This window comes from Pithys albifrons, chromosome 6 (assembly GCF_047495875.1).
Source record: "Pithys albifrons albifrons isolate INPA30051 chromosome 6, PitAlb_v1, whole genome shotgun sequence".
In the NCBI taxonomy this organism is placed as follows: Eukaryota; Metazoa; Chordata; class Aves; order Passeriformes; family Thamnophilidae; genus Pithys; species Pithys albifrons.
Window position 1 is genome coordinate 1,931,917 of NC_092463.1, and position 25,899 is coordinate 1,957,815.

At 53.9% G+C, this 25,899-nt stretch overlaps 1 protein-coding gene across 2 annotated transcripts in view; it reads right to left on the bottom strand.

The window, feature by feature from the left end:
- The window catches only part of NEMF (nuclear export mediator factor), a 35,685-nt gene extending 22,197 nt beyond the window's left edge, over positions 1-13,488 (bottom strand). For both annotated transcript variants that reach the window (XM_071557171.1, XM_071557170.1), the window contains exons 1-12: positions 13,322-13,488; positions 10,986-11,054; positions 10,545-10,647; positions 8,800-8,925; positions 7,444-7,592; positions 6,380-6,447; positions 3,940-4,026; positions 3,141-3,217; positions 2,769-2,839; positions 2,594-2,669; positions 1,375-1,437; positions 1,173-1,250 (exon numbers count right to left, since the gene is read on the bottom strand). In XM_071557171.1, coding sequence (XP_071413272.1) covers positions 1,173-1,250; positions 1,375-1,437; positions 2,594-2,669; positions 2,769-2,839; positions 3,141-3,217; positions 3,940-4,026; positions 6,380-6,447; positions 7,444-7,592; positions 8,800-8,925; positions 10,545-10,647; positions 10,986-11,054; positions 13,322-13,380 — 1,026 coding nt within the window. In that variant the 5' untranslated portion in view covers positions 13,381-13,488. The remainder of the gene's footprint in view (positions 1-1,172; positions 1,251-1,374; positions 1,438-2,593; positions 2,670-2,768; positions 2,840-3,140; positions 3,218-3,939; positions 4,027-6,379; positions 6,448-7,443; positions 7,593-8,799; positions 8,926-10,544; positions 10,648-10,985; positions 11,055-13,321) is intronic.
- Positions 13,489-25,899: the final 12,411 nt, after the last annotated feature.

Sequence of the window (25,899 nt, forward strand, 5' to 3'; positions counted from 1 at the left end):
GAAAATTGAAAAGAAACTACAATAGAACACACACTTAGAAAAGGGGAGAAAGGAAAAAAATCTGGAAACTCAAAATAGATTTAACTTAAACTTTAGCTATATATATTTATAGCTAAATCCAAGAGTTAAGTGATTCTGTGGGAAAATGGCCAACTTGTCTCCTGCAGAGACATCCCTGGGAGTGTCCAAGGCCAGGCTGGATGGGATTGGAGCAACCTGGGATGGTGGGAGGTGTCTCTGCCCATGGAATGAGATGGACTGGAGGGTTCCTTCCAACCCAAACCAATCTGGGATTCATAGAATCAGTTGGGTTGGAAGAGACCTCTGAGATCATCAAGTCCAACCCTTGATCCAACCCTACTGTGATCACCAGCCCAGGGCACAGAGTGATCACAGTGGGGTTGGATCAAGATGTGGATTCTCACTCAGTGCCACATTCACAGAATCACAGAATGGATTGGGTTGATTATCAGATCATGGAACTCAGTGCCACGTCCAGTCTCATCTTAAAAACCTCCATGGTTGGAGAATCCACCACATTCCATCATCAGTTGAGGGTCCCTTCCCACCCAAACCAGTCTGGGATTCCAGGATCAGTTGAGGGTCCCTTACCACCCAAACCAGCCTGGAATTCCATCATCAGTTGAGGGTCCCTTACCACCCAAACCAGCCTGGAATTCCATCATCAGTTGAGGGTCCCTTACCACCCAAACCAGTCTGGGATTCCATCATCAGTTGAGGGTCCCTTACCACCCAAACCAGTCCGGGATTCCATCATCAGTTGAGGGTCCTTTCCCACCCAAACCAGTCTGGGATTCCATCATCAGTTGAGGGTCCCTTCCCACCCAAACCAGTCTGGGATTCCATCATCAGTTGAGGGTCCCTTCCAACACAAACCAGTCTGGGATTCCATCATCAGTTGAGGGTCCCTTCCCACCCAAACCAGTCTGGGATTCCATCATCAGCTGAGGGTCCCTTCCAACCCAAACCAGTCTGGGATTCCATCATCAGTTGAGGGTCCCTTCCAACCCAAACCAGCCTGGGATTCCATCATCAGTTGAGGGTCCCTTCCAACCCAAACCAGTCTGGGATTCCATCATCAGTTGAGGGTCCCTTCCCACCCAAACCAGTCTGGGATTCCAGGATCAGTTCAGAACCAACATGTGCCTCACCTGAGCTTGCTGCAGAGCTTCCAGTCTGTGCTCGTGATCCCTACGGACATTCTCAAGTTTCTTCAGTGCTTGTTTTTCCTTTCAAAAATAAATGGAAAAATAAATAAGGACTGATGGCATCATCCAATCCCTGCAAGAAGTAAGAGAAGGCTCTGAAGCCTCTGGGACAGCCCAGCTCCCCCAGCCCTGGGTGAGGACACACCTGCTGCAAGGCCTTCAGGTCAATCTTCTGTCCCTCCAGTTTGGAGTAGAACTCATCTGTTGCCTGGAAGAGAAAATCAGGTTTAGGAATCTCCAGGCTGTCCTAACTTAGACCAGCAACAAGCAGGCAGAGGAGGTTCCCTCCACAGAGGTGGCTGCAGAGCCCTGAAGGAGGAAATAGAGGCTAAAACAACACTCAGAACTTTCTCCATTTACCCTCAGCAAACCAGGGCTTGGGCACAAGTAAATAAGTGGCCAAACTATGGCCCATTTTTGTGCTAAGAAATGCTGAAAAAGCAGCTGGTTTGACACAGATTAAGTGGTTGCAGTGACAGCCTTGTCTGCCTTGAATTCACTGGGCCAGTGAAAAACCCACAGACACCCAGAAAATGCCCAGGAACTGCTCCTGGTGTTCCAGCTGTGCCCAAAACACAGGATGAGGAAGGTCTTGGGCTGTTTAGGCATCAGAGGGACCTCTTACAATGGTATGGAGGGGCAGGACACAGGGAATGGCGTCCCAGTGCCAGAGGGCAGGGCTGGGTGGGATACTGGGAAGGAATTGGTGTCTGGGAGGGTGGGCAGGCCCTGGCACAGGTGCCCAGAGAAGCTGTGGCTGTCCCATCCCTGGGAGTGTCCCAGGCCAGGCTGGACAGGGCTTGGAGCAGCCTGGGCTGGTGGGAGGTGTCCCTGCCCATGGCAGGGGTGGCACTGGATGGACTTTAAGATCCCTTCCAACCCAAACCATTCCATTATTTCAGTATCAGGAGAAGGAGATGAGTGAAATTCAGCCACAAAGCAGGACAGGAATGGGAAATGGGAAGATCAAGGTCAGGAACAAAAGGCACTTAATGATTTCATGAGTGGAGGACCAGGAAGGACAACACTCAAGGAAATAATAAATCAGGTGCCTGAACTTCCAAAGCAGCAAAAGTACAAATGTGATGACTGTTTATCTCTACAGACACCTCAGCATCCAACTCTCCACTAACAAAACATTTGGGATGCTCTGTTAATACCCACCTTCCCCACACAGCTCCAGGATCTGAGCTCAGGAGGACAACTCTGCTCAGCAGGAGCCCAAAGGCCTTTCCCCAGGAACCATTTCTCCATAAAATTAACCACCTCTTCCAAGGTCTGTTTTTTCATTAACAACCTCTGCACCATATTTTAATTACTCTTTTTAACAAGCACTTAAGGGCAGTATCAGCAAAGCACTGTACCTTGTTGAAGGAGTCAAACTCCAAGTAGGGGCATTTGGAATGTTGAGAAAACAAGAAAGGATGGAATTCCTCATATCTGTAAAACACACACTTGGTATGATCACCTGAAAACTGATTTCTGTGATGCAAACTAGCAGAAAAAAACCCAAAAGAAGGGAATACTTCAGATATTTACGTGTAGATGTCTTCTGCTGGTTTATCTGGTTCCAGACTGGGCTTTTTCTCCCTTTTCTGGATGATGTATCCCTAAAAGGATAGAGAGAAGTCATGAAAAGGATCTGTGAAGGTTCAGGTGTGAGCTGCTGATCAGCACAAGGCCATTCCAGCACGAGTAAATCCCTGACCAGAGGCTTGTCCTGCCTCCAACTTCTTCTGGAAAAGGAGGAGACTCCTCACAGCCCTCAGGACAACCCTCAGCTCAGCCCACAATGCACAGAGTTCACTAAAGCACCACTGCAATTCTCACAGCATTTACATCACCAATTATTTCACTACAAAATCCACATCCTGAGCAATTCCTGCAGCTCCAAACACCCCCCAGACCCACCTTCCCACTGAAGTTCTCAGTCAGTGCCATGTACTCCTCTGCCTTCTCCAGGGCTGAGAGAACTTTCTCAAGGTTTTCTAAAGGGAAAAACAAACCAAGGGAAGTATTTCAGCCCTGGTGTTTCACTCCAGCAATTACTGTTCAACCTGAAAAGCAGTTTCAGCACATATTTTATTTACAGCTGGGAAATTTTTAATAAAAAAAATCTATTTGGGTGCTTTCATGACATAATTATTCAAGTTTTTTCAGTGAAGGGAAAAAGACCACACAACTGCCATTATATAAAAGCAAAAACTGCAGAGGCAAAGCACAAACCAGAAGCTGTGAGAGCTTATTTGTTACAAAGCTGAGTTATTACAGCACCATAATGCAGGAGGAAGTGAAAAATCCTGTGGATTTATGGCAAAAATAAAGCACACAAGGAAAATAAGACTGCAGGAAAATCCATCCTGACTTTACCACCCAAATCCATAATTTCCAAATAAATATAAAGCTATAAAGGTTTGCTATAAAGATTTGAGGCTGATTCTCCTACACAGGATTCTTGTCAAACATCCTTTTACAGAGTCCACCTCCTGAGTGAGGTGGAATCTTATCATAAAACCATTTATAATGTATAAAATCTGGTGATTTATCTCCAACAGATGCACAGCTCAAGAGTTTTAATGTAAACAAGGTTGGTCCTCAGCCTAAAAGCATTAAAAAATAAAACCACACAGACAGAACCCACAGGTTTAACTCAACTCTTTGGGGAAAAAACACTACATAAAAATCACCATATTTATTATTTCCTACCTACCTTTACTTTCCAGATGTTGATCCACTTTGACAGAGCCAGAAAATCCAGCCCCTATAAGGCAATGCTCGATGAGAGTGGCCCCATAAGCTGTTAAAAAAACATTGAAGGATCATCTGTAGAAAACATTCACAGTGAAATCTGCCTTTAAAATTCATTTTAAGAAGTGTTTCAACAAGCTGAGGCTGTGGAGCTGCCTGCAAATAAAGTGCAGGCTGCTCAAAGGTGCTGCTGTTAAACAGAGTTCCAGAGAAATCCAAGGATGGTTGGCAGGACTAAACATCAGGAGAACTGTTGGATGCAAGAAGTTGTCTGAGGTTGTGACCCTTGTGGAAAATGGGGGACCAAACTCTCAAACACAGAAACAAAATTAATGTTTGGAAAATCTGGGGGGGAAAAACCCCACCAGGATGGATAACAAAAGCTTTTCCAGAGGGATGAGAAGCTGGAAGTGTGGGAGAACCAGGAGGGTCAGGAAGTACCAAGGGGGAAAAGCTTGGCTGTGACAAGAGCAGGAAAATTAAATGAATGTCTGGGGTTCCATCCACAGGGAAGGGCACTGGGAAATCTGGTGGGAATGCTTCTCTGCAGGCAGAGGAATCAGCCCCAAATCCAGTTGTTGGAAGAGGAAATGGATCCAACAGGCACAACAAGAGGCAACTCAGGAGTTTAGAAGAACTCCAGGGTGGAGATGCCCCAAACTCCTCTCTCAGCTCAGCAGGAGAGGCACAGGGAGGTTCATGCACCAGGGATTGTAAAAATGGCCCAGAAAAGCCCCAGCCCCTGCCAGGCTCAGGATAAAACCAACAGGGAGCCCAGCACTGGATACAGGAGAGCCAGCACAGTTTGGATCTTCCACCCTAATCCTACAACAGTTCAAGGCCCAAAGACAAGGGAGGTCACATGGACAAAAAAGGTCTGCTTGGGCCTCCAGAAAGCACTTGGGAAAGCACATCCCAAAGGTGTGGGAGGAAACACACTGCCCCTGGAATGCAGGATAGCCCCTGCCTGGACTGGAACAACACAACTCATCAACTCCCAGAGCCAGCTGGAGGGACTGGAGCAACAAAAGGCTGGATATAAAGAACTGACACAAAAACTCAGTGTAAAAAACCAGAAAATAAACAAACAGAAAATAAACCAACAGCAAATAAACCAACAGCAAATAAAGCAACAGAAAATAATGCAGATGTGGAAGGCCCATCCCACTGATGTGTATGAGCATTTCTCTCTGGGAGCAAGACCTACCAACAGCTGGTCCTGTGGGAACACAGGATCCATTGTCAGTGAGCACAAGGGTGTTGGGAATTGGGAAGGGAACAGCAAACAGAACATGGGAATTCAGGCCACAGCATAAATCCAGGGAGCACTTCCTGTGGGAATGTTGGCACAGAGAGGGGCAACAAGGCCATGAAATACAAAGATGTCTCCTGCTCAGGAATGGAAGTCTCTAAATGCCAAAATGCTGGGAATTGAGACTGTCCTGGGAAAACCTGGCAGGGCTGGGAGCAGGCCCTGGCCTGAGGGTAAGGCCAAGGAATGGGATGTGGGGAACTATTGGACATGTGAGAAAGTGAGGGACACAAGGAGTGCCAAAAATGAGAGAAAGGGCAGGAGGGATGATTGGACTTCATGGGAGGATAAGGAGGAGGGGGGTGAGAAACAGCCCAACTCCCATGGCACCTGAAGGGAAAAATCATGGAGGTTTCAGAGGGGAGCAGCTGTGCCTGGATAACCAGAGCAGGAACACCATGTGGGACAGCAGCAGGAACACCCCATTGCAGTGTGGATACAACACTGGGGGACAGGCAGCAGCAATGGGCTGTGTATTCAGGGAGAGAGCAGTGTGGAGAAAGAGAGAGACAAGGGTGGGGAGAAAGGGAAGCAAGAAAAGGGGGAAGAAAAACTTAGATCTGCAAATTGGCTCTGACAGAGCCACTGGCAGGGCCTCAGCACTGCAGGGTCATGGCCAGGCTCATCTCTCTTGCAGTCAATAAATCTACTGCTGCCCAAGGCTTAGGGGTTTGGTGTTTTTTTGAACAGGTATAAAAGCAGAATGCTCAGAAAAACATCAAAAAAAAGACTGTTTGAGCTGGAGAGGGACAAGGGATGGAAGGACAGGACACAGGGAATGGCTTCCCACTGCCATAGGGGTGGATATTGGGAAGGATTTGGTGTCTGGGAGGGTGGGCAGGCCCTGGCACAGGTGCCCAGAGAAGCTGTGGCTGCCCCATCCCTGGGAGTGTCCCAGGCCAGGCTGGACAGGGCTTGGAGCAGCCTGGGCTGGTGGGAGGTGTCCCTGCCCATGGCAGGGGTGGCACTGGGTGGGCTTTGAGGTCCTTCCCAACACAACCCATTCTGTGATTCTGTGATAAATTATTCATAAATTATAATCCAGACTGACTGAGCTCACTGCACTCCCCAGTAAAGCCCCATTACTTACGAAGCAGTGGGTTCAGAACCCTCTTCAGCTGCTCCCCTTTGGGTGCATTCGATATGATTTCAGTCAACCTGTGAAAGACAATGGAGAGCTGAAATTCCAATGAATGAATTTCCAATGAAATTCCAATGAATCACGAGCTTTAAAACCACTCTGAATCACTCAGAAGCCACAAAACATTTTCAGCCTTAAAAAAAACTAAAACTGACACGTAACACTCGAAAAACTACCCGGAGCTTTTCCCAGCTCCAGGAATCACAGAATGGATTGGGTTGGAAAAGACCTCCGAGATCATCAAGTCCAACCCTTGGGCCAACTCCAGTCCCTTTACCAGATCATGGCACTCAGTGCCACGGCCAAGCTCACCTTAAAAACCTCCAGGGATGGGGAATCCACCCCCTCTCTGGGCAGCCCATTCCAATCCCTGAGCACTCTCTCTGCAAAGAATTTCTTTCTGCTCTCCAACTTCAATTTCCCCTGGCAGAGCTTGAGCCCATCGTGCCCCCTTGTCCTATTGCTGAGTGCCTGGGAGAAGAGACCAACCCCCACCTGGCCACAACTTCCCTTCAGGCAGTTCCAGACAGTGCTGAGGTCACCTCTGAGCCTCCTCTTCTCCAGACTAAACACCCCCAGCTCCCTCAGCCTCTCCCCACAGCACTTGTGCTCCAGTCCCTTCTCCAGCCTCGTTGCTCTTCTCAGTTGGGTTGGAAGAGACCTCTGAGATCAGCAAGTCCAACCCTTGATCCAACTCCACTGTGATCACCAGCCCAGGGCACAGAGTGCCCTGGGCTGGTGATCACAGTAGGGTTGGATCAAGACATGGTGGATTCTCTGTCCCTGGAGGTGTTTCAGAGGACACTCAGAGCCACCTCCAGTCCCTTCTCCAGCCTCGTTGCTCTTCTCTGGCCCCGCTCCAGCCCCTCAATCTCTTTCCTCAACTGAGGGGCCCAGAACTGAACACAACACTCAAGGTGTGGCCTCCCCAAGGCAGAGTCCAGGGGAAGGGTCACTGCCCTGGCAGTTTGGGTTTATCCCAACACACAGACACACAGTGACCAGGCAGTTACCTGTCCAGGGTGGGCAGGGGCACAGCAGCTTTGGCACTGTCCAGGGGGTATCGCTCCCGCACCGCAAACCGGACGTCGTCGGCCCCGTCCGTGCGGAACCGCAGGATGTTGAGGATGATGTACTCGTGGTCCGTGAGCACAACGTTGCCCTGGGGGCACAGGGACCCTCAGCAGAGCCCACCAGTGTCCCCGCAGCCATGGGACACCCCGGGCTCTGCACCCACCTGTGGCAATGCATTCTCAATACATGGCTTGGAGAATGTCATGCCAGAAATGGGCTGATGAAGAAAACCCACCAGCCACTGAGAATCCTTTAACAACTGATGGTGTTAATGTGGTTTAAATTTACTAAATGTAAAAAGTGCATAGTCACTGCTTCTTCTTCCCATAAACCCCTGCCAGGCCAGGGGGCTGGGAGAAGGACAGTGACCTCATATTTCCTGTAACCCTTTCCCATTGAATGTAAATCCCCTTACTCCTATTGGCACAAATCCAGACTTCCCTCTTGTCCCTTATTGCTGAATTTGTCTCCCTCCAAAGTCCATATAAACCTGTACCCCTGATTAAACTCCCTCTTTGTTCCTGCCTTCTCTGGTGGTCCCTGTGTGTCCTTCCTGGGGGCTCTCAGAGACCACATGGTCGGGGTGAGCAGAGAGCACCCACTTCTCCAGGGTTAATGGACTGACAATCCAGGACCAGGAGATTCCATATCATTGCAGATTCCTTCAGCATGATGCCAAAGGGGTTTTTGTTCTGATTTTCACATTTTGTCGATTTTAGGAACACAGTAGTTGTAGATTTTTAGAGGGTTAATATTTCTAACAGTTTAAGTTTAATGCCTTTCTATCACTACCCCTGTCCCAGAACAGGGAGCTCAAACTCCTTTAGTTAATTAATCTTGTTTAGACTCCTTTCCAAGGTAGAGCTGAAGGATATCAGAAGGCCCACAGAATGAAACATAAACACAGGTCAGAGTGACCCAAAAGCCAGAATTTGATGAACTCCAAGAGACCTTTGTGTGCCTGAGGAAGAAGAGTTGATGAAGACAGAGGGTCTTGACGACCCCAGACCCAATTCCAGGGGGTTGGACCAGGGGTGGGACTGGGGCTGGACTGAGAAATGTGTAAAGCAATGATTGGAGGGATCTTATTATAAAAGCCATGGAAACAAGAACTGGGGCACATGCATGTCATCCTGTATTCCTGTGGGCTGTAGGCCCTGGGTTATTAAAGGACCTTTACTTTTTATCTTACCCTACACTAACGTGGCTCAGAGCCCTGTTTTTGGGGGGAGGGGTCATCCATGGCATCAGCACACAGCACAAGGAGGGGACAAGAAAGGGACCCTCACACCCACCCTGTCATAGAGCTCCACCAGCAGGTGATAGGCGGCCTCGTCGCTGCCGAACTGCAGGTCCACGATGCGGTCGATGCCCAGCTGGGACACACGGACCAGGCGGCGGCTCCGGAGGTGCTTCCGGCACTGCAGGGGGTGGGAAACGGGGCTGGGAGAGCTGAAAACACCTGGGAATGCCCTCCTGGCACAGCACCCTCTGCTGGGTTAATGCAGCTCTCCCCAGAGGGAAAATACAGCTCCCTACCTAAACAACACCTTGATGTCTCCAAATAACATCATTGTTCCCAATTCTGAGTATTTTTTCCATTAAAACCTGCTGGGGTTTTAGCCCTGGGGAGCTGCCAGCCAAAATTCCAAGGGTTTGTTTCACAGAGAGCTGGGATTATCCCTGAATCCATGGAAAGCCACCCTGAAGAGCCTCTGCTGAGTCATTCCCAGGGGGAGCTGTCACAACACCTGATCTCAACTGAGCCTTTAGGGGCTTGCAGAGGCTCCAACCCCTGTCCTTAAACAATCACTTGACTGCATCTCATTTCATGTGGGTTTTACTCTTTTTGGTGTTTTATTTCTCAGTCCTCTTTGTCATGAGTTGTTGTGGAGAGAAGGGACGAGGAGCAGAAGAAGGGAAAAACTGTCAAGGGGAAAAGGACTCAACTGTGTTTACATTTACAATATTTAAACTGTTCTTGTGCAAGAATATTCAAGTTTCAGGAGGGACTGTATTTAGAACTAACTTCTCACACAGTTACACAACCTTAAAACCCACACACCCCCTGCAAACCATCCAACATCACACAGCTCTGGCTAATTATTAAGTAATACATATTTCCTATAAATGGCTAGATCTGAACAGCCTTAATGCAACTTATTTTAACTTTATAAAACAGCTCCTTTGATGTTACTCTATGGAGTTTCTGCAGCTTCATTTCTTGCTTCTGCTCCAGCTCAAGGTCTCCAGACAAATTCCATTCTTATCTCAGCAGCTGCACCTGCTTTGCCAGCCTGAAAATGTGGGAATGCTCACAGGGAGTGCCCCGAGGACAAGCAGGTCCATGTGAGGCAGAGACCAGGCTGTATCCCTGGGGATCCACCTGCAGGAACCCAGCCCAAGAGTCTGGAGCAGGAGCTGAGCCCTCCAAGTCCAGCAGCCTGAACTGCAGGGCCAGGACTGACACAGGGCCTAAATATTGGGACAATCCAAATGGAAGGGCAAGGAGTAAAATTCCAGATGGTCTGGGTGGCTCAGGAAACATCCAGACTAGTCTTAATTATGTCTGGATTGAAATATTCCCAGTTTAGGAACTTAAAATCAGCTCCATGGTCTGGGTGGCTCAGGAAACATCCAGACTAGTCTTAATTACATCTAATTGAAATATTCCCAGTTTAGGAACTTAAAATCAGCTCCATGGTCTGGGTGGCTCAGGAAACATCCAGACTAGTCTTAATTACATCTAATTGAAATATTCCCAGTTTAGGAACTTAAAATCAGCTCCATGGTCTGGGTGGCTCAGGAAACATCCAGACTAGTCTTAATTACATCTAGATTGAAATATTCCCAGTTTAGGAACTTAAAATCAGCTCCAGGATCCCGAGCCCATGTTTGCCCTTCCCCTGCCCTCAGTCTCCCACCGGATCAGGATTTGCCAGGCAAATCCCTGCAGTGCTATGCTGTCTCCAAGGACAGGAGATGGAGATTCCCTCCTGAATGGCAGCACTCCCTGCCCCAGGAGCTCAGGGCTGCTCACCTTCATGGCAAAGCTGGAGGGCATCATGTTCTTGGGCCACTGGAACTCGGTGAGGTGGATGCGGATCCCGGACTCGAGGAGCAGCGTGGCCTTGCAGTCTGGCCTGGGGCAGAGCACAGCCCAGATCCCTCAGGATCCCTCCCAGCTGAGGGTATTCCATGATTCCCAAGGCTCCCCACATAAGCCCCCACCCCTCACCACCCACCAGTTTGCAGAGTGTTTCCCACTCAGGGTAGTTGGGCCCATTTACAAACCACAATATCCCATTTCCCAATAAATTTTTGGAGTAAAACCCCCTCCACTCCATCAAAAACCAGAAAAATTCCCTTGAAAACCAGTCAGAAAAGCCACATAAATTACTAAAGACTAAAAATAATCTAGTTTTTATACATCCAGTGACAGCCTTTTCCAAGAATTTTGAACAGAATTCCCAGTCCTTACTTCTGCAGGCGAATGAGGTACGTCTTGTTATCCACATCATAAACGTTGTTCACTCTCATTCCCAGCAAGCTGCAAAGGGAAAACACAGAATCCTTGGGAGAATCTGACACACAAGGGGCTGGAAAAATCCCAGGGGTAACCAGGATACAAAGCAGGGCAAGTTGTGGTAAATTGTGAGGCAGGAAGTGAGGAGGCAGCAAAGGGAAGATGAATGGAATGAGCTGGAAGGAACAATCACGGAGAAATGGCTGTGAAGGGACAGGGATTAAGAGATGGGGGAATTTGGGAGATGGAGGAATTGCTGTTCATGGATGGAGTGCAAAAAGCTGAACAAGAGCCTTTGTTCAGAGTGGGGCTGGATGTGCAGATGGTCCTGGACACCAGAAGGGAGTCAGAGCTCCACAGGGAGGGGAGAAACAGCAGAGCCTCCAGATGGGGGGGACTGTTCACCTGGAGAAGAGAAGGATCCAGGGAGACCTGAGAGCCCCTGGCAGGGCCTGAAGGGGCTCCAGGAGAGCTGAAGAGGGACTGGGGACAGGGATGGAGGGACAGGACACAGGGAATGGCTTTGAGCTGGAAAAGGGAAGATTTGGTTGGGATATTGGGAAGGAATTGGTGTCTGGGAGGGTGGGCAGGCCCTGGCACAGGTTGGGCAGAGAAGCTGTGGCTGCCCCATCCCTGGGAGTGTCCCAGGCCAGGTTGGACAGGGCTTGGAGCAGCCTGGGCTGGTGGGAGGTGCCCCTGCCCATGGCAGGGGGTGGGTCTGGATGGCAGTGGGATGGCAGGGTGGGAATGGGATGGCAGGGTGGGAATGGGATGGCAGGGTGGGAGTGGGATGGCAGGGTGGCAGTGGGATGGCAGGGTGGCAGTGGGATGGCAGGGTGGCAGTGGGATGGCAGGGTGGGAATGGGATGGCAGGGGGGGAGTGGGATGGCAGGGTGGCAGTGGGATGGCAGGGTGGGAATGGGATGGCAGGGTGACAGTGGGATGGCAGGGTGGGAATGGGATGGCAGGGTGACAGTGGGATGGCAGGGTGGGAGTGGGATGGCAGGGTGGGAATGGGATGGCAGCGTGGGAGTGGGATGGCAGGGTGGGAGTGGGATGGCAGGGTGGCAGTGGGATGGCAGGGTGGCAGTGGGATGGCAGGGTGGCAGTGGGATGGCAGGGTGGGAATGGGATGGCAGGGTGGGAATGGGATGGCAGGGTGGGAATGGGATGGCAGGGGGGGAGTGGAATGGCAGGGTGGGAATGGGATGGCAGGGTGGGAATGGGATGGCAGGGGGGGAGTGGGATGGCAGGGTGGGAATGGGATGGCAGGGGGGGAGTGGGATGGCAGGGTGGGAATGGGATGGCAGGGTGACAGTGGGATGGCAGGGTGGGAATGGGATGGCAGGGTGACAGTGGGATGGCAGGGTGGGAATGGGATGGCAGAGTGGCAGTGGGATGGCAGGGTGACAGTGGGATGGCAGGGTGACAGTGGGATGGCAGGGTGACAGTGGGATGGCAGGGTGACCAGTGGGATGGCAGGGTGACAGTGGGATGGCAGGGTGGCAGTGGGATGGCAGGGTGGCAGTGGGATGGCAGGGTGACAGTGGGATGGCAGGGTGACAGTGGGATGGCAGGGTGGCAGTGGGATGGCAGGGTGGCAGTGGGATGGCAGGGTGACAGTGGGATGGCAGGGTGGGAATGGGATGGCAGGGTGGCAGTGGGATGGCAGGGTGGCAGTGGGATGGCAGGGTGACAGTGGGATGGCAGGGTGGGAATGGGATGGCAGGGTGGCAGTGGGATGGCAGGGTGACAGTGGGATGGCAGGGGGGGAGTGGGATGGCAGGGTGGGTGGTGGGAGGATGCAGAGCTCGGGCAGGGCAGAGCTGGGTGGGCAGGACATGATGCAAGGGCTGAGCACCCACACAGCCCTGAGAGCAGGACCAGAACCAGAACCAGGACCAGAACCAGGACCCAGAACGAGGAGCAGGAGCAGCAGGAGCAGGACCAGGAGTAGGAGCAGCAGCAGGACCCGGGACCAGTGCCAGGACCGGGACAACAACCAGGGGAAGAAGCCGGACTGGGAGAAGTAGCAGGAGCAAAGGCAGGACCAGGACGAGTGGCAAGGCCAGAACCAGAATCAGAACCAGGACCAGTGCCAGAACCCGTGCCTGAACCAGAATCAGTGCCTGGGCCAAAACCAGGACCAGGACCACAGCCAAGGCCAGAACCACATCTAGAACCAGTACCAAGGCCAGAACTAGAACCAGTGCCAGAAGCAGGACCAGTGCCTGAACCAGAACCAGTGCCAGGCGCCCTCGGGCCGGGCCCCGCTCGGGGGGTGGCGGTACCTCTGCCGCAGCTCGGCGAGCACCGCGCGGATGTCGACGGTGCTAAAGCGGGACTTCATGACGCCGCCGCCGTCGCCCGCCGGGACCCTCAGAGACCCCGATCCCACAGAATTCCCGGCCCCGCAGAATTCCCGGCCCCGCACAGGCCGCGGCCCTCAGCGCTCCGGGGCCGCCCTGCGCATGCGCGCAGCGCGCTACGGGTGCCGCCCGCAGCCAATCCCCGCGCTCCGCGGCCGCACCGGAGCAGGGCCGAGCGCGCCGGCAGGGGGCGCTGTGTGCGAGGGGGGGATAGAGGGGTCCGGGTGGGATAAAGGGGATTGCGGGGGGATAGAGGGGTCCATGTGGGGGATAAAAGGGTCCTGGGTGGGATAAAAGGGTCAATGTGGGGGAAAAAAGGGGATTGAAGGGGGATAAAAGTGTCCATGTGGGGGATAAAATGGTCCATGTGTGGGATAAAAGGGTCCCGGGTGGGATAAAAGGGTCCATTGGGGGGGAAAAAGGGGATTGCGGAGGGATAAAAGTGTCCATGTGGGGGATAAAAGGGTCCGGGGTGGGATAAAAGGGTCCCGGGTGGGATAAAAGGGTCCACTGGGGATGATGGACGTGTCCCACATGTGTGACAAAAGGGTCCCAGGTGGGATAAAAGGGTCCATTGGGGGTGATAAAAGGGTCCTGGGTGGGATAAAAGGGTCCTGGGTGGGATAAAAGGGTCAATGTGGGGGATAAAAGGGTCAATGTGGGGGATAAAAGGGGATTGCGGGGGGATAAAAGTGTCCATGTGGGGGATAAAAGGGTCCTGGGTGGGATAAAAGGGTCTCGAGTGGGATAAAAAGGTCCCGGGTGGGATAAAAGGGTCCCGGGTGGGATAAAAGGGTCCCGGGTGGGATAAAAGGGTTCGTGTGGATGATAAAATGGTTCCGCGTGGGATAGAAGGGTCCATGTGTGGGATAAAAGGGTCCACCGGGTTACAGAAAGGTCTGTGTGTTACAAAAGGATCCACTGCGTGGAATAAAAGGATCGATGCACTGCGTGTGACTGAAGGGTCCGTGTGTGTGACAAAAGTGCTCATATGTGTGATAAAAAGGTCTGTGTGTGACAAAAAGTGTCCCGGGTGTGACAGAAGTGCCTGTGTGTAATAAAAGGGTCCTCCATGTGTGAGAAAAGGGTCCATGAGTGACAAAAGGGTCTGTGTGTGATAAAGTGTCCCCGTGTGGCACTAAAGGGCAGTGGGTGTGACAAAAAGGGTCCCAGGTCTGGTAGAAGTGTCCCAGGTGTGTGTCCCAGGTGTGTGTCCCAGGTGTGACAAAGGAGTTCATGTTTGACTGAAGGGTCTGTGTGTGACAAAAGTGTCCCAGGTGTGACAAAAGGGTCTGTGTGTGACAAAAAGTCCCCGGGTGTGCCCAAAGTGTCCCCTGTGTGTGCCCAAAGTGTCCCCTGTGTGTGCCCAAAGTGTCCCGTGTGTGTCCAAAGTGTCCCGTGTGTGTGCCCAAAGTGTCCCCTGTGTGTGCCCAAAGTGTCCCCTGTGTGTGCCCAAAGTGTCCCGTGTGTGTGCCCAAAGTGTCCCCTGTGTGTGCCCAAAGTGTCCCCTGTGTGTGTCCAAAGTGTCCCGTGTGTGTGCCCAAAGTGTCCCCTGTGTGTGCCCAAAGTGTCCCTGTGTGTGCCCAAAGTGTCCCGTGTGTGCCCAAAGTGTCCCCCGTGTGTGCCCAAAGTGTCCCGGGTGTGCCCAAACTGTCCTGGGTGTGCCCAAAGTGTCCCCTGTGTGTGCCCAAAGTGTCCCTGTGTGTGCCCAAAGTGTCCCTGTGTGTGCCCAAAGTGTCCGTGTGTGCCCAAAGTGTCCCGTGTGTGTGCCCAAAGTGTCCGTGTGTGCCCAAAGTGTCCCGTGTGTGCCCAAAGTGTCCTCTGTGTGTGCCCAAAGTGTCCCATGTGTGCCCAAAGTGTCCGTGTGTGCCCAAAGTGTCCCTGTGTGTGCCCAAAGTGTCCCCCGTGTGTGCCCAAAGTGTCCGTGTGTGCCCAAAGTGTCCGTGTGTGTCCAAAGTGTCCCGGGGTGTGCCCAAAGTGTCCCGGGTGTGCCCAAAGGGTGCCAGGGGGAGGCGCTGTGTTAGAGGGAGATTTTGGGTTGTAAAAGGTGTTTTTGGTGTGTGTAGGGGTGTGTTGTTGTTTCGGAGGGAGCAAAAAGAATCCCGCGTGTCTCTGTGTTGCCCAGGCTGGGCTGGATGTGAGGGTGATGTGTCCGTGTGTGCCCAAAAGCTGCCAGGGGGAGGCGCTGTGTTCGCGGGAGATTTTGGGTTGCAAAAGGTGTTTTTTGAGTGTGGTGGGTGTGTTTTTGTTCAAAATGGATCCCGCGTGTCTCTGTATTGCCCAGGCTGGGCTGGATGTGCGAATAAAGTGTCTGCGTGTGCCCAAAGGCTGCCAGGGGGAGGCGCTGTGTTCGCGTGTGATTTTGGGTTGTAAAAGGTGTTTTTTGAGTGGGGTGGGTGTATTTTATGTCAAACAGGATCCCGCGTGTCTGTGTGTTGCCCAGGCTGGGCTGGATGTAGGAATAAAGTGTCGGTGTGTTGCCAAAGGGTGCCAGGGGGAGGCGCTGTGTTCGCGTGTGATTTTGGGTTGTAAAAGGTGTTTTTGGAGTGGGGTGGGTGCGTTCTGGGTCAAAAAGGAGCCCGCGTGTCTCTGTGTTGCCCAGGCTAAGCTGGAGGGGCTGTTCACAGGCGCGATCCCGCTACTGACCGCCACGGGAGCTTTGACCTGCTCCGTGTCCGACCTGGGCCGGTTCACCCCTCCTTAGTCAACCTGGTGTCCCGCAGCTCCCCGCGGGTCACCATATTGATGGCGGCCTTAGCTTGGACGCCCGCTCGGCACAGCGCGCTGCAGCCCAGAACTCCTGGGCTCAAGCGATCCGTCGGGCTCAGCCTCCCCGGCAGCTGGGACTACAGGCGCGCGCCACCGCGCCCGGCGATGGGAGCGCGGCCGGGAAGGGACATGGAGCGGCCCCGGCACCGCCCCGGGACAGCCCCGACACCGCCCCGGCCCGCCCCTGCCTCCGCCTCCTCCTCCTTCTCTGCCTCGTCCTTCTCCTTCCCCTCCTCCTCCTTGTCTGCTTCCTCCTTCTCCTCCTCCTTCTTCTCCAGCTCATTCTCCTCCTCCTCCTCCTCCTCCTCCTCCTCCTTCTCCTTCTCCAGCTCATTCTCCTCCTCCTCCTCCTCCTTCTCCTCCTCCTTCTCCTTCTCCAGCTCATTCTCCTTCTCCTCCTTCTCCTTCTTCTCCTTTTCCTTCTTCTTCAGCTCATTCTCCTTCTCCTCCTTCTCCTCCTTCTCCTCCTTCTCCTCCTTCTCCTTCTCCTCCTCCTCCTCCTCCTCCTTCTCCAGCTCATTCTCCTTCTCCTCCTTCTCCTCCTTCTCCTTTTCCTTCTTCTTCTCCTCCTCCTTCTCCTTCTCCAGCTCATTCTCCTTCTCCTCCTTCTCCTCCTTCTCCTCCTTCTCCTCCTTCTCCTCCTTCTCCTTTTCCTTCTCCCTCTCCTTCTCCTCCTTCTCCTTTTCCTTCTCCCTCTCCTTCTCCTCCTTCTCCTTTTCCTTCTCCCTCTCCTTCTCCTCCTTCTCCTTTTCCTTCTCCCTCTCCTTCTCCTCCTTCTCCTTCTCCAGCTCATTCTCCTTCTCCTCCTTCTCCTTTTCCTTCTTCTTCTCCTTCTCCTCCTCCTTCTCCAGCTCCTTCTCCTTCTCCTCTTTCTCCATCTTCCATGTCTCCCTCTCTTTTGCCCTCCATCCCCTTCTCCTTCCTTCCCCCATCCCATTACCCTTCCCCCCCGCTTCCCTCTTTCCCTCCTCCCTTTCTCCTTTCCCACTTCCCCTCTCCCACTTTTCCCCTTCCCACCCTCTCCTTCCCCCTTTCCCTTTCCCATTTTCCATTCTCCTTTTCCCCACTCCTTACCCTTCTTCTCCTCCTCTTTCTCCTCCTCCTCACCATTGTCTCCCTCTCTTTTGCCTTCCATCCTTTTCTCCTTCCTGCCTGTTTCCCATTACCCTTTTCCCCCTCCTTCCCTCCTCCCTTTCTCCTTTCCCCCTTTCCCTTTTCCCCTTTCCTCCTTCCCCTTTTTCCCTTCCCCTTTTTCCCTTCCCCTTCCCTGTTTTTCTTCCCCCTTTTTCCTCCCTTTCTCTTTCTTCCCCTCATTCGCCTTCCTCCTTTTCCTCAGGGGCTCCTCTCTGGGCTCAGGGGCAGCTCTGCCCCGTGGAGCTCCTCTGCCAGCTGCTTGTTGTGTCCTGCTCAGCTGCTCCAGGATCCCCCTGAGCTCCCCCCTGGCAGGAGCTGTGCTCTGAGCAGGGAGCTGTGGGCAAGCCAAGCTCCAGCCTCCAAAAAAACCCGGCTTGGGGATCCCACTGAGCTCCAGAACATCCCCCTGCGAGGGTCAGGAACTCACAGAACACCCTGAGCTGGAAGGGACCCACGAGGATCACTGAGTCCAACCCATGGCCCTGCACAGGACACCCCAAATATCACACCATGTGCCTCATTAATCCTACACTCGTTAAGACTTCAGGACTCTCCAGGCTGATGTTGCCATGGTGGTGATCCAGGATTTGGGCACACAGAGGTTTGGTCAGGCTGTGGCTCCTCCCTACATTTCCTTTGCTCCCAAAAACACGCTGGGAAAGGAGGGCCCAGATTGTTTGCCAGTTACTGCCAAGACATTTTGAGGTGCTTAAGGTACAATCAATCAATCAATCAATCAATCAATCAATAAACAAACAAACCAACCAACCAACCAACCAACCAACCAACCAACCAACCAACCAACCCACAACAAACCAAAACCAAACAGTCTGGAATCACAGAATCCCAGAATGGTTTGGGTTGGAAGGGACATCAAAGCCCATCCAGTGCCACCCCTGCCATGGGCAGGGACACCTCCCACCAGCCCAGGCTGCTCCAAGCCCTGTCCAACCTGGCCTGGGACACTCCCAGGGATCCAGGGGCAGCCCCAGCTTCTCTGGGCACCTGTGCCAGGGCCTGCCCACCCTCCCACACACCAATTCCTCCCCAGTATCCCCCCCAGCCCTGCCCTCTGGCAGTGGGAAGCCATTCCCTGTGTCCTGTCCCTCCATCTCTTGTCCCCAGTCCCTCTCCAGCTCTCCTGGAGCCCCTTCAGGCCCTGCCAGAGGCTCTCAGGTGTCCCTGGAGCCTTCTCTTCTCCCGGTTTCTCCAGAGTTTTCCTGCTGGGAGGCCACTGTGGAAGAAGAGCCCCTCCTGCTTCCACAGGGGGCTGGAGGAACACCAGGACAAGTCTGATGATAAATGTGGGATTTCCAGCAGTTCTTCAGGACCATTTCCACACAGAGGGACCTGCTGCAGTCAGAGCACTCTCCAGCACTCCCTTCCCACCTCTGCTCCTGCCTGTTCCATCCTGGGAAGATCCCAGGCTGTGTTTGAAGCCTCAGCACACACACACCCCCTTTGGAGGCTGCAGGATTCGTTTCCTGCCAATCCCAGATATTTGCACGGACTCAGGAGCTGCAGAATTGCAGGAAACGGGGCTGAGACATCCATGGGGACAATTCCCACCCCTCCCTGTCCCCAGGCAGGAGTGACCACAGCTCTCTTACCAGGGGACACTTGGCCCATTGTGTCAGTATCTCAGGGACAGATCTCCCCATTGTTCCAGCCAGGGCAGAATTTGTTTTCACAACAGAAGGATTTATCTGCCACAGATACCAAACCCACAGCCTTGTTATGTTCCCTCTTCCTTCCTTGGAAAGCCACAAAGCTCTTTGAAGGATCAGGACAACAAAAGGCCTTTCCCATCTCCCTCTGCCAAAGGAGAGAGCAAAGATGGGCTTTTATTAACACAGGTTTGGGCTGATGATCCAAAAGGAATGGAATTTCATTTGTGTTCGAGTGTCAATCCATTCCCTCAAGGTCTGACTAACCAAACACGTGGATCTCTGGACAGGACATGCCAACACAGCTGCTCAAATCCATGGAAAACAATAAGTGCAAACCTTGGCACCTGCTCTGCCTGCAAGTCCCTTTATGGACCACGACAGACAAGGAGCAGCCAGGCCCAGGTGAGTTACCACAAAGCCCTACAGATATTTATTATCTTTTTTCCCCCCAGGTTTAATCCCTAATCACTTTATAACCATAATTGCTTTTTATTCTCCAGGCTGTAAATCAACAATGTACAACAGGGACACTGACTTTAAAAAAATTCAACTTACTTTTAAAATATTCAACCCACCTTTATAATATTCAACTCCCTTTTAAAATATTCAACCCCCTTTTAAAATATTCAACTCCCTTTTAAAATATTTAACTTTCTTTTCAAATATTTAACTTTCTTTTCAAATATTTAACTTCTCCAGGCTGCCCAGTAACTCACTGGGGGTTACCAAGGGCCCCAGAAGGGTTTTAATTCCTAAGCAGGTGTGGGAAACTGAACCCTTTCTAAGAGCTCAGGTTTTCCAGGTAACATCTTTGGGCATTTTAAGTGCTTTTGTTGGGTATCTGACCTTGAAAATCATCCAGCAACACAAGGCCCTGTGCTGTATCAAGCAAATAGTGCCCCAAAGATGCATTTCTGTCCCTGGGGGTGGTCACAGGGTGTGGATTTATATCAATTTTATATCAATTTATATCACCTGAGCACTGAGGTGAAGGATCTGCCTTTCCCAGGCCACCACCCCTCCTTTGGTGCCACATTCCTCTGTCACAGCCAATTCACTCACAAGAACTTCTCTTTCAAACCTTCCTGCACTGGGACAAATTCCCATTTTAAAGGCTCATCCCTTTGGAATTCCCACTGTGTTACCTCCTGGCTCTCCAGGGGCTCTGCAGGGACTCAGCACTGGGATTGCTCACCCCACAAAGCCATTTGAGCTTTCCCAAAGTTATGCCATTCCCACTCTGCTTCCTGTTTCCCATCCTTGCTGTCCATGCAGGGAAAGCCACACTGGAATGTTCCAAAAGCAGGTGGTGCTCCCTCTCTCTCTCTCTCCAGCTTCTCCCTATTCCCTGCAGGGCTGGGAAACCTGAGCTGACCTGCCCAGGGTTCGTTAGTGACTAATTGGAGATCTCAACTCCCCAAAGTGCTGATTTCTCACTTGTCCTCCTGCTCTGTCATCCTAAAGAGCAGGAAGAATTCCTTCAAAAACACGTGCCAGTTCCTGTGAAATCTCCCTAAAAACACACACCAGACACCTGTAAAATCTCCCTAAAAACACACACCAGAACCTGTAAAATCTCCCTAAAAACACACACCAGAACCTGTCAAATCTCCCTAAAAACACACACCAGAGCCTGTCAAATCTCCCTAAAAACACACACCAGAACCTGTCAAATCTCCCTAAAAACACACACCAGAACCTGTGAAATCTCCCTAAAAACACACACCAGAACCTGTGAAATCTCCCTAAAAACACACACCAGAGCCTGTAAAATCCTCCTGCACAGAGAGTGAGGACAGGAAGTTTTCCTGAAGGGCAGGGAGGATCCTCAGAAACAAATCCCAGTGCAGGTGGAAAAACATCTGCCTGAGTGGATCCCATTTCTCTTCCTGAGGGAAAACTTTTCCCTGTGCTGGTGACAGGGACAGAATTCCCAGAGAGTGTGGGGTCTCCCCCAATGGAGCTATTCCAGGACCACCTGGACACAACCCCGTACCAGGGATGACCCAGAGCAGGGAGGTGGCACCAGGGGACCCACTGTGGTCCCTTCCAACCACATCCCCACTTAAGTCTGGGCTTTCCTCTGTGAGCAGCTGCAGCTCCACCACTTCTCCTTGCCAGGATTTGGGGTGTGGATGATGGGAAGACCAACTCTGGATGATCCAGAGGGTCACAGAGCCTGGAGTAAACACGGCTGCTCTTGGCCACAGACCCGCCCAGGGCAGGACACAGGGCAGGAGAGGAGCAGGTCTGAGCTGGCAGAGGGAGAACAGAGGTTGGAACAGCCTCTCCTTGCTGTGTCAAGCACGGGCAGGTTGGACTCTGAGTCATGGGAAGGGCCTGTCCCCAGGGATGGGCTCCACTTTGGCCCCAGGGCAGGAGCAGCTGGCACTGGGACACATCCAGGTATCCCACAGCCCCCAGCACTCCCAGTTTAGCAGGAGGAAAAGGGGAGGGGGAGCTCTGGAAAGCTGTGACAGGGGCAAAGCCAAGTGAAAGGGGCAAAGCCAAGTGAAAGGGGCAAAGCCAAGTGAAAGGGCAATCCCCACCTGCACCCAACCCCCAGGGAGGAGGGACAAGGCTCCAACAACCCAGAAGAAGCCACGATTCAGATGACACCAAGTTGGGAGGGAGTGTCGACCTGCTGGAAGGCAGGAGGGTCTGCAGAGGGATCTGGAGAGACTGGAGAGATGGGCTGATTGCAATGGGATGGAGTTCAACAAGGCCAAGTGCAGGTCCTGCCCTTTGGCCACCCCAACCCCCTGCAGCGCTCCAGGCTGGGCACAGAGTGGCTGGAGAGCAGCCAGGCAGAGGGACCTGGGGGGACTGAGGGACAGGAAGCTCAACAGGAGCCACCAGTGTGCCCAGGTGGCCAAGAAGGCCAAGGGGATCCTGGCCTGGATCCAAACTAGCGTGGCCAGCAGGCCCAGGGCAGTGACCCTTCCCCTGGACTCTGCCTTGGGGAGGCCACACCTTGAGTGTTGTGTTCAGTTCTGGGCCCCTCAGTTGAGGAAAGAGATTGAGGGGCTGGAGCAGGGGTGGCCGCGGGTCCCGGAGCCGGCGGGTCCCTCAGGCCGCGCTCGCTCCTCCCGCCGCCGCCGCCGCCGCCGGAACAGAGAATCCACCTCCAGGGACAGAGAATCCACCATGTCTTGATCCAACCCCACTGTGATCACCAGCCCAGGGCACTCTGTGCCCTGGGCTGGTGATCCCAGTGGGGTTGGATCAAGGGTTGGACTTGCTGATCTCAGACGTCTCTTCCAACCCAACTGAGAAGGGCAACGAGGCTGGAGAAGGGTCTGGAGCACAAGCCCTGTGAGGAGAGGCTGAGGGAGCTGGGGGTGTTGAGGCTGGAGAAGAGGAGGCTCAGGGGGCACCTCCTCACTCCCCACAACCCCCTGAGAGGAGGCTGGACCCAGGGGGGGTTGGTCTCTTCTCCCACACAACCAGCAGCAGGACAAGAGGGCACAGGCTCAAGCTGTGCCAGGGCAGGCTTGGCTTGGCCATCAGGAAGGAATTGTTTGCAGAGAGGGTGCTCAGGCCTTGGAATGGGCTGCCCAGAGAGGGGGTGGATTCTCCATCCCTGCAGGTGTTGAAGCTGAGACTGGATGTGGCACTGAGTGCCCTGGGCTGGTGAGCACAGTGGGGTTGGAGCAAGGGCTGGGCTGGAGGAGCTCAGAGGGCTCTTCCAACCCAACTGATTTTATGGTTCTGCGATTCCATGATTCAAGCAGAGAAACCCAAGGAATGGTGTGCCAGGGTGCAAGATGGCAAGAAATGATGGAAAAGGCTCTTTCCCTCTCTGGTTGCCCACACAGGCACAGCCACCCCCTCCCACAGCATCCCACACCCCATCCCACATCCCAGTGGTTGAGATCCATCTCCCTCAGCTGGTGGGATGTGGGAGAAGCCCCGAAGGAAACTCCCAGCTCCTGAAAAGGAAAGCACAACAACCCCAGTTCAGTCCCACCCTCCCCTGGACGCTCCCACTGCCAGAACAACAGCACTGAAAACTCATTTCCTGACAGCAGAACTCGCTGCTTGGAGGCACCAGGAAGGGCCAGCAGTGCCAGGACAAGGGCAAGGCAGGACTTCAGAGCTCCTGCCAGCCCCTTTCTGCACTATTTTGGTGAGCACTCCTGGCCTGGCACTGCCTGATCCACTGAGCTTGTGCTCACCAGCCCAGGATTGGGGAGCAGAGCCAGGAGAACTCCAGGAACATCCACATCCTGGGGGGGAATTTTAGCCCTGCAAGAGTTTTCCTCTCTGTTCAAACATCCCTGGCTGGTGAGAGCAGGCTGAGCCAGCTGCACCCAGCAGGGTCAGGTTTTGCTGTAAATCCCAGCCCAGCTCAATAATTAGCAGTTTTATCTGCTGTTTTAATCACCAGAGCTTGAACTCTGGCACAGCAGGGACACTCCTGAGCTCTGGGGTCAGCAGGACGTGCCCCTGGCACAGACTCTGCTCAGGAGAGGCCATGGAGGGGGTTTGCCTTGGCATCCTCCTCTTGGCTCCCTGCAGGAGAGACCCAAAGCTTCCTTGGAAGCTCCTGCTGACATCACAGAATTCCCTGAGCTGGGAGGGACCCCCAGGGATCATTGATCCAACCCCTGGCCCTGCACAGACACCCCAACAATCCCACCCTGTCCCTGTCCCATTGTCCAAACCCTCCTGGAGCTCTGGCAGCCTCAGGGCTGTGCCCACTGCCCTGGGCACTCACTGAGGGAACTTCCAACCAACTCCTGCCTCTCCCAGCCCTTGGGAAGGAAGTTGGTGCCTCCAAGGAGTTCTCAGCCAAGAGCTGCAGGTTGTTCTTGCCCACAGGGCTGGATCCACGGGAAGCTGCAGCTTGGGATGGTGTCCTGTGTTTTCCAGAGCCCAGAGGGAACAGCCAGGACCTTTTCCTCCTTCTCCATTCCAGCTGGACCCAGTGACACCCCAGAGCTCCCAGCAGAGTTGCAGCCTCCCCTCTGGCCCAGCAGCCCTGGCTGGGGACTGTGCTGGGAGACCTGGGCTGGTGGGAAGGACTCACACTGTGGGTCTGGGGCTTGGAAGAGCCGTGGAGAAAAGCAGAATAAACTGTTCACAGTTCATCTCCATGTCCATGGATGTTCTTCCCTGTGTATTCTCCAGGATCCATTGACAGAGGATCATCCAAACCCTCCTGGAGCTGTGGCAGCCTCGGGGCTGTGCCCACTGCCCTGGGCACTCACTGAGGGAACTTCCAACCAACTCCTGCCTCTCCCAGCCCTTGGGAAGGAAGTTGGTGCCTCCAAGGAGTTCTCAGCCAAGAGCTGCAGGTTGTTCTTGCCCACAGGGCTGGATCCACGGGAAGCTGCAGCTTGGGATGGTGTCCTGTGTTTCCCACAGCCAGAGGACTTGGGACACCTCTCACCAGCCCAGGGTGCTCCAGTTTTCCCTGGCAGCCTCTCAATCAGGAAAGAACTAGATCCAAAACTACAGCCAAGAGATTCCTAAGGAGTACAATCCAGGGAAATTCCCTCCTCTCCCCATACAAATTCTGTGTTATCACCTCAAAAAGTGACCTGACACACTCACATTGGCACTCACCAGACAAAGGGGTTGGGAGCTCCCTGGGGGAACACAAGGACACCTTTGGGTCCAACCCTGATCCTGTGAAATGCAGACACTTCCCACTGCAAACCCCACGGGTGAGACCCCAACACTGGGGGGCTCTGAGGGCTCCTCCAGACTTAAGGGAGTCCCAGAATGGTTTGGGTTGGAAGGAGCTTAAAAATCATCTCATCCCACCCCCTGCCATGGGCAGGGACACCTCCCACCAGCCCAGGCTGCTCCAACTTGTCCTGGGACACTCCCAGGGCTGGGGCAGCCACAGCTTCCCTGGGCACCTGTGCCAGGGCCTGCCCACCCTCCCAGACACCAATTCCTTCCCAGTATCCCACCTATCCCTGCCCTCTGGCAGTGGGAAGCCATTCCCTGTGTCCTGTCCCTCCATCCCTTGTCCCCCAGTCCCTCTCCAGCTCTCCTGGGGCCCCTTCAGGCCCTGGCAGGGGCTCTCAGGTGTCCCTGGAGTCTTCTCTGCTCCAGGTGACCCCCCAGCTCTCCCAGCCTGGCTCCAGCCCTGGAGCATCTCCGTGATTGAGCTGGAAGGGACCTCAAAGCCCACCCAGTGCCACCCCTGCCATGGGCAGGGACACCTCCCACCAGCCCAGGCTGCTCCAAGCCCTGTCCAACCTGGCCTGGGACACTCCCAGGGATGGGGCAGCCACAGCTTCTCTGGGCACCTGTGCCAGGGCCTGCCCACCCTCCCAGACACCAATCCCTTCCCAGTATCCATCCTAAATCTCCCCTTTTCCAGTTTAAAGCCATTCCTCGTTGTCGTCCCCGTCCCCGTCCCCGTCCCCGTCCCCGTCCCCGTCCCCGTCCCCGTCCCCGTCCCCGTCCCCGTCCCCGTCCCCGATCCCTCCCGAATCCCTCCCAGCCCGTTCCGGGCCCCTCCCGCTCCCGCCGCCGTTGCCCCTTTAAGGCAGGCCCCGCCCCCTCCTGACGCGCCATCGCGCGGGCTCCTCTCCCCACCGCGGGCCAATCAGCGGCCGGCATTGAGGCACCGCCCCCTCCCTCTGGCGCGTGCGCAGCGGGCGCGCGAGAAGCCGCGGGCGGAAGACGGGCGGGGCGCGACGGTGCGCGGACGCATGCGCAGTGTGAGGGGCGGGGCGTAAGCGGGCGCGGGCGGAAGGCGGGCGGGGCGGGGCTGTGCTTTAGCGCATGCGCAGTGCGAGGGGCGGGGCGGACTCGGGGGCGGGCGGAAGAAGAGCGGGGCGCGGGCGGAAGAAGGGCGGGGCGGGGCTGTGTTTTAGCGCATGCGCGGAGCGCGGGGCGGGGCGGAATCGGGGGCGGGCGGAAGAAGGGCGGGGCGCGGGCGGAAGCGGGCGCATGCGCGGAGCG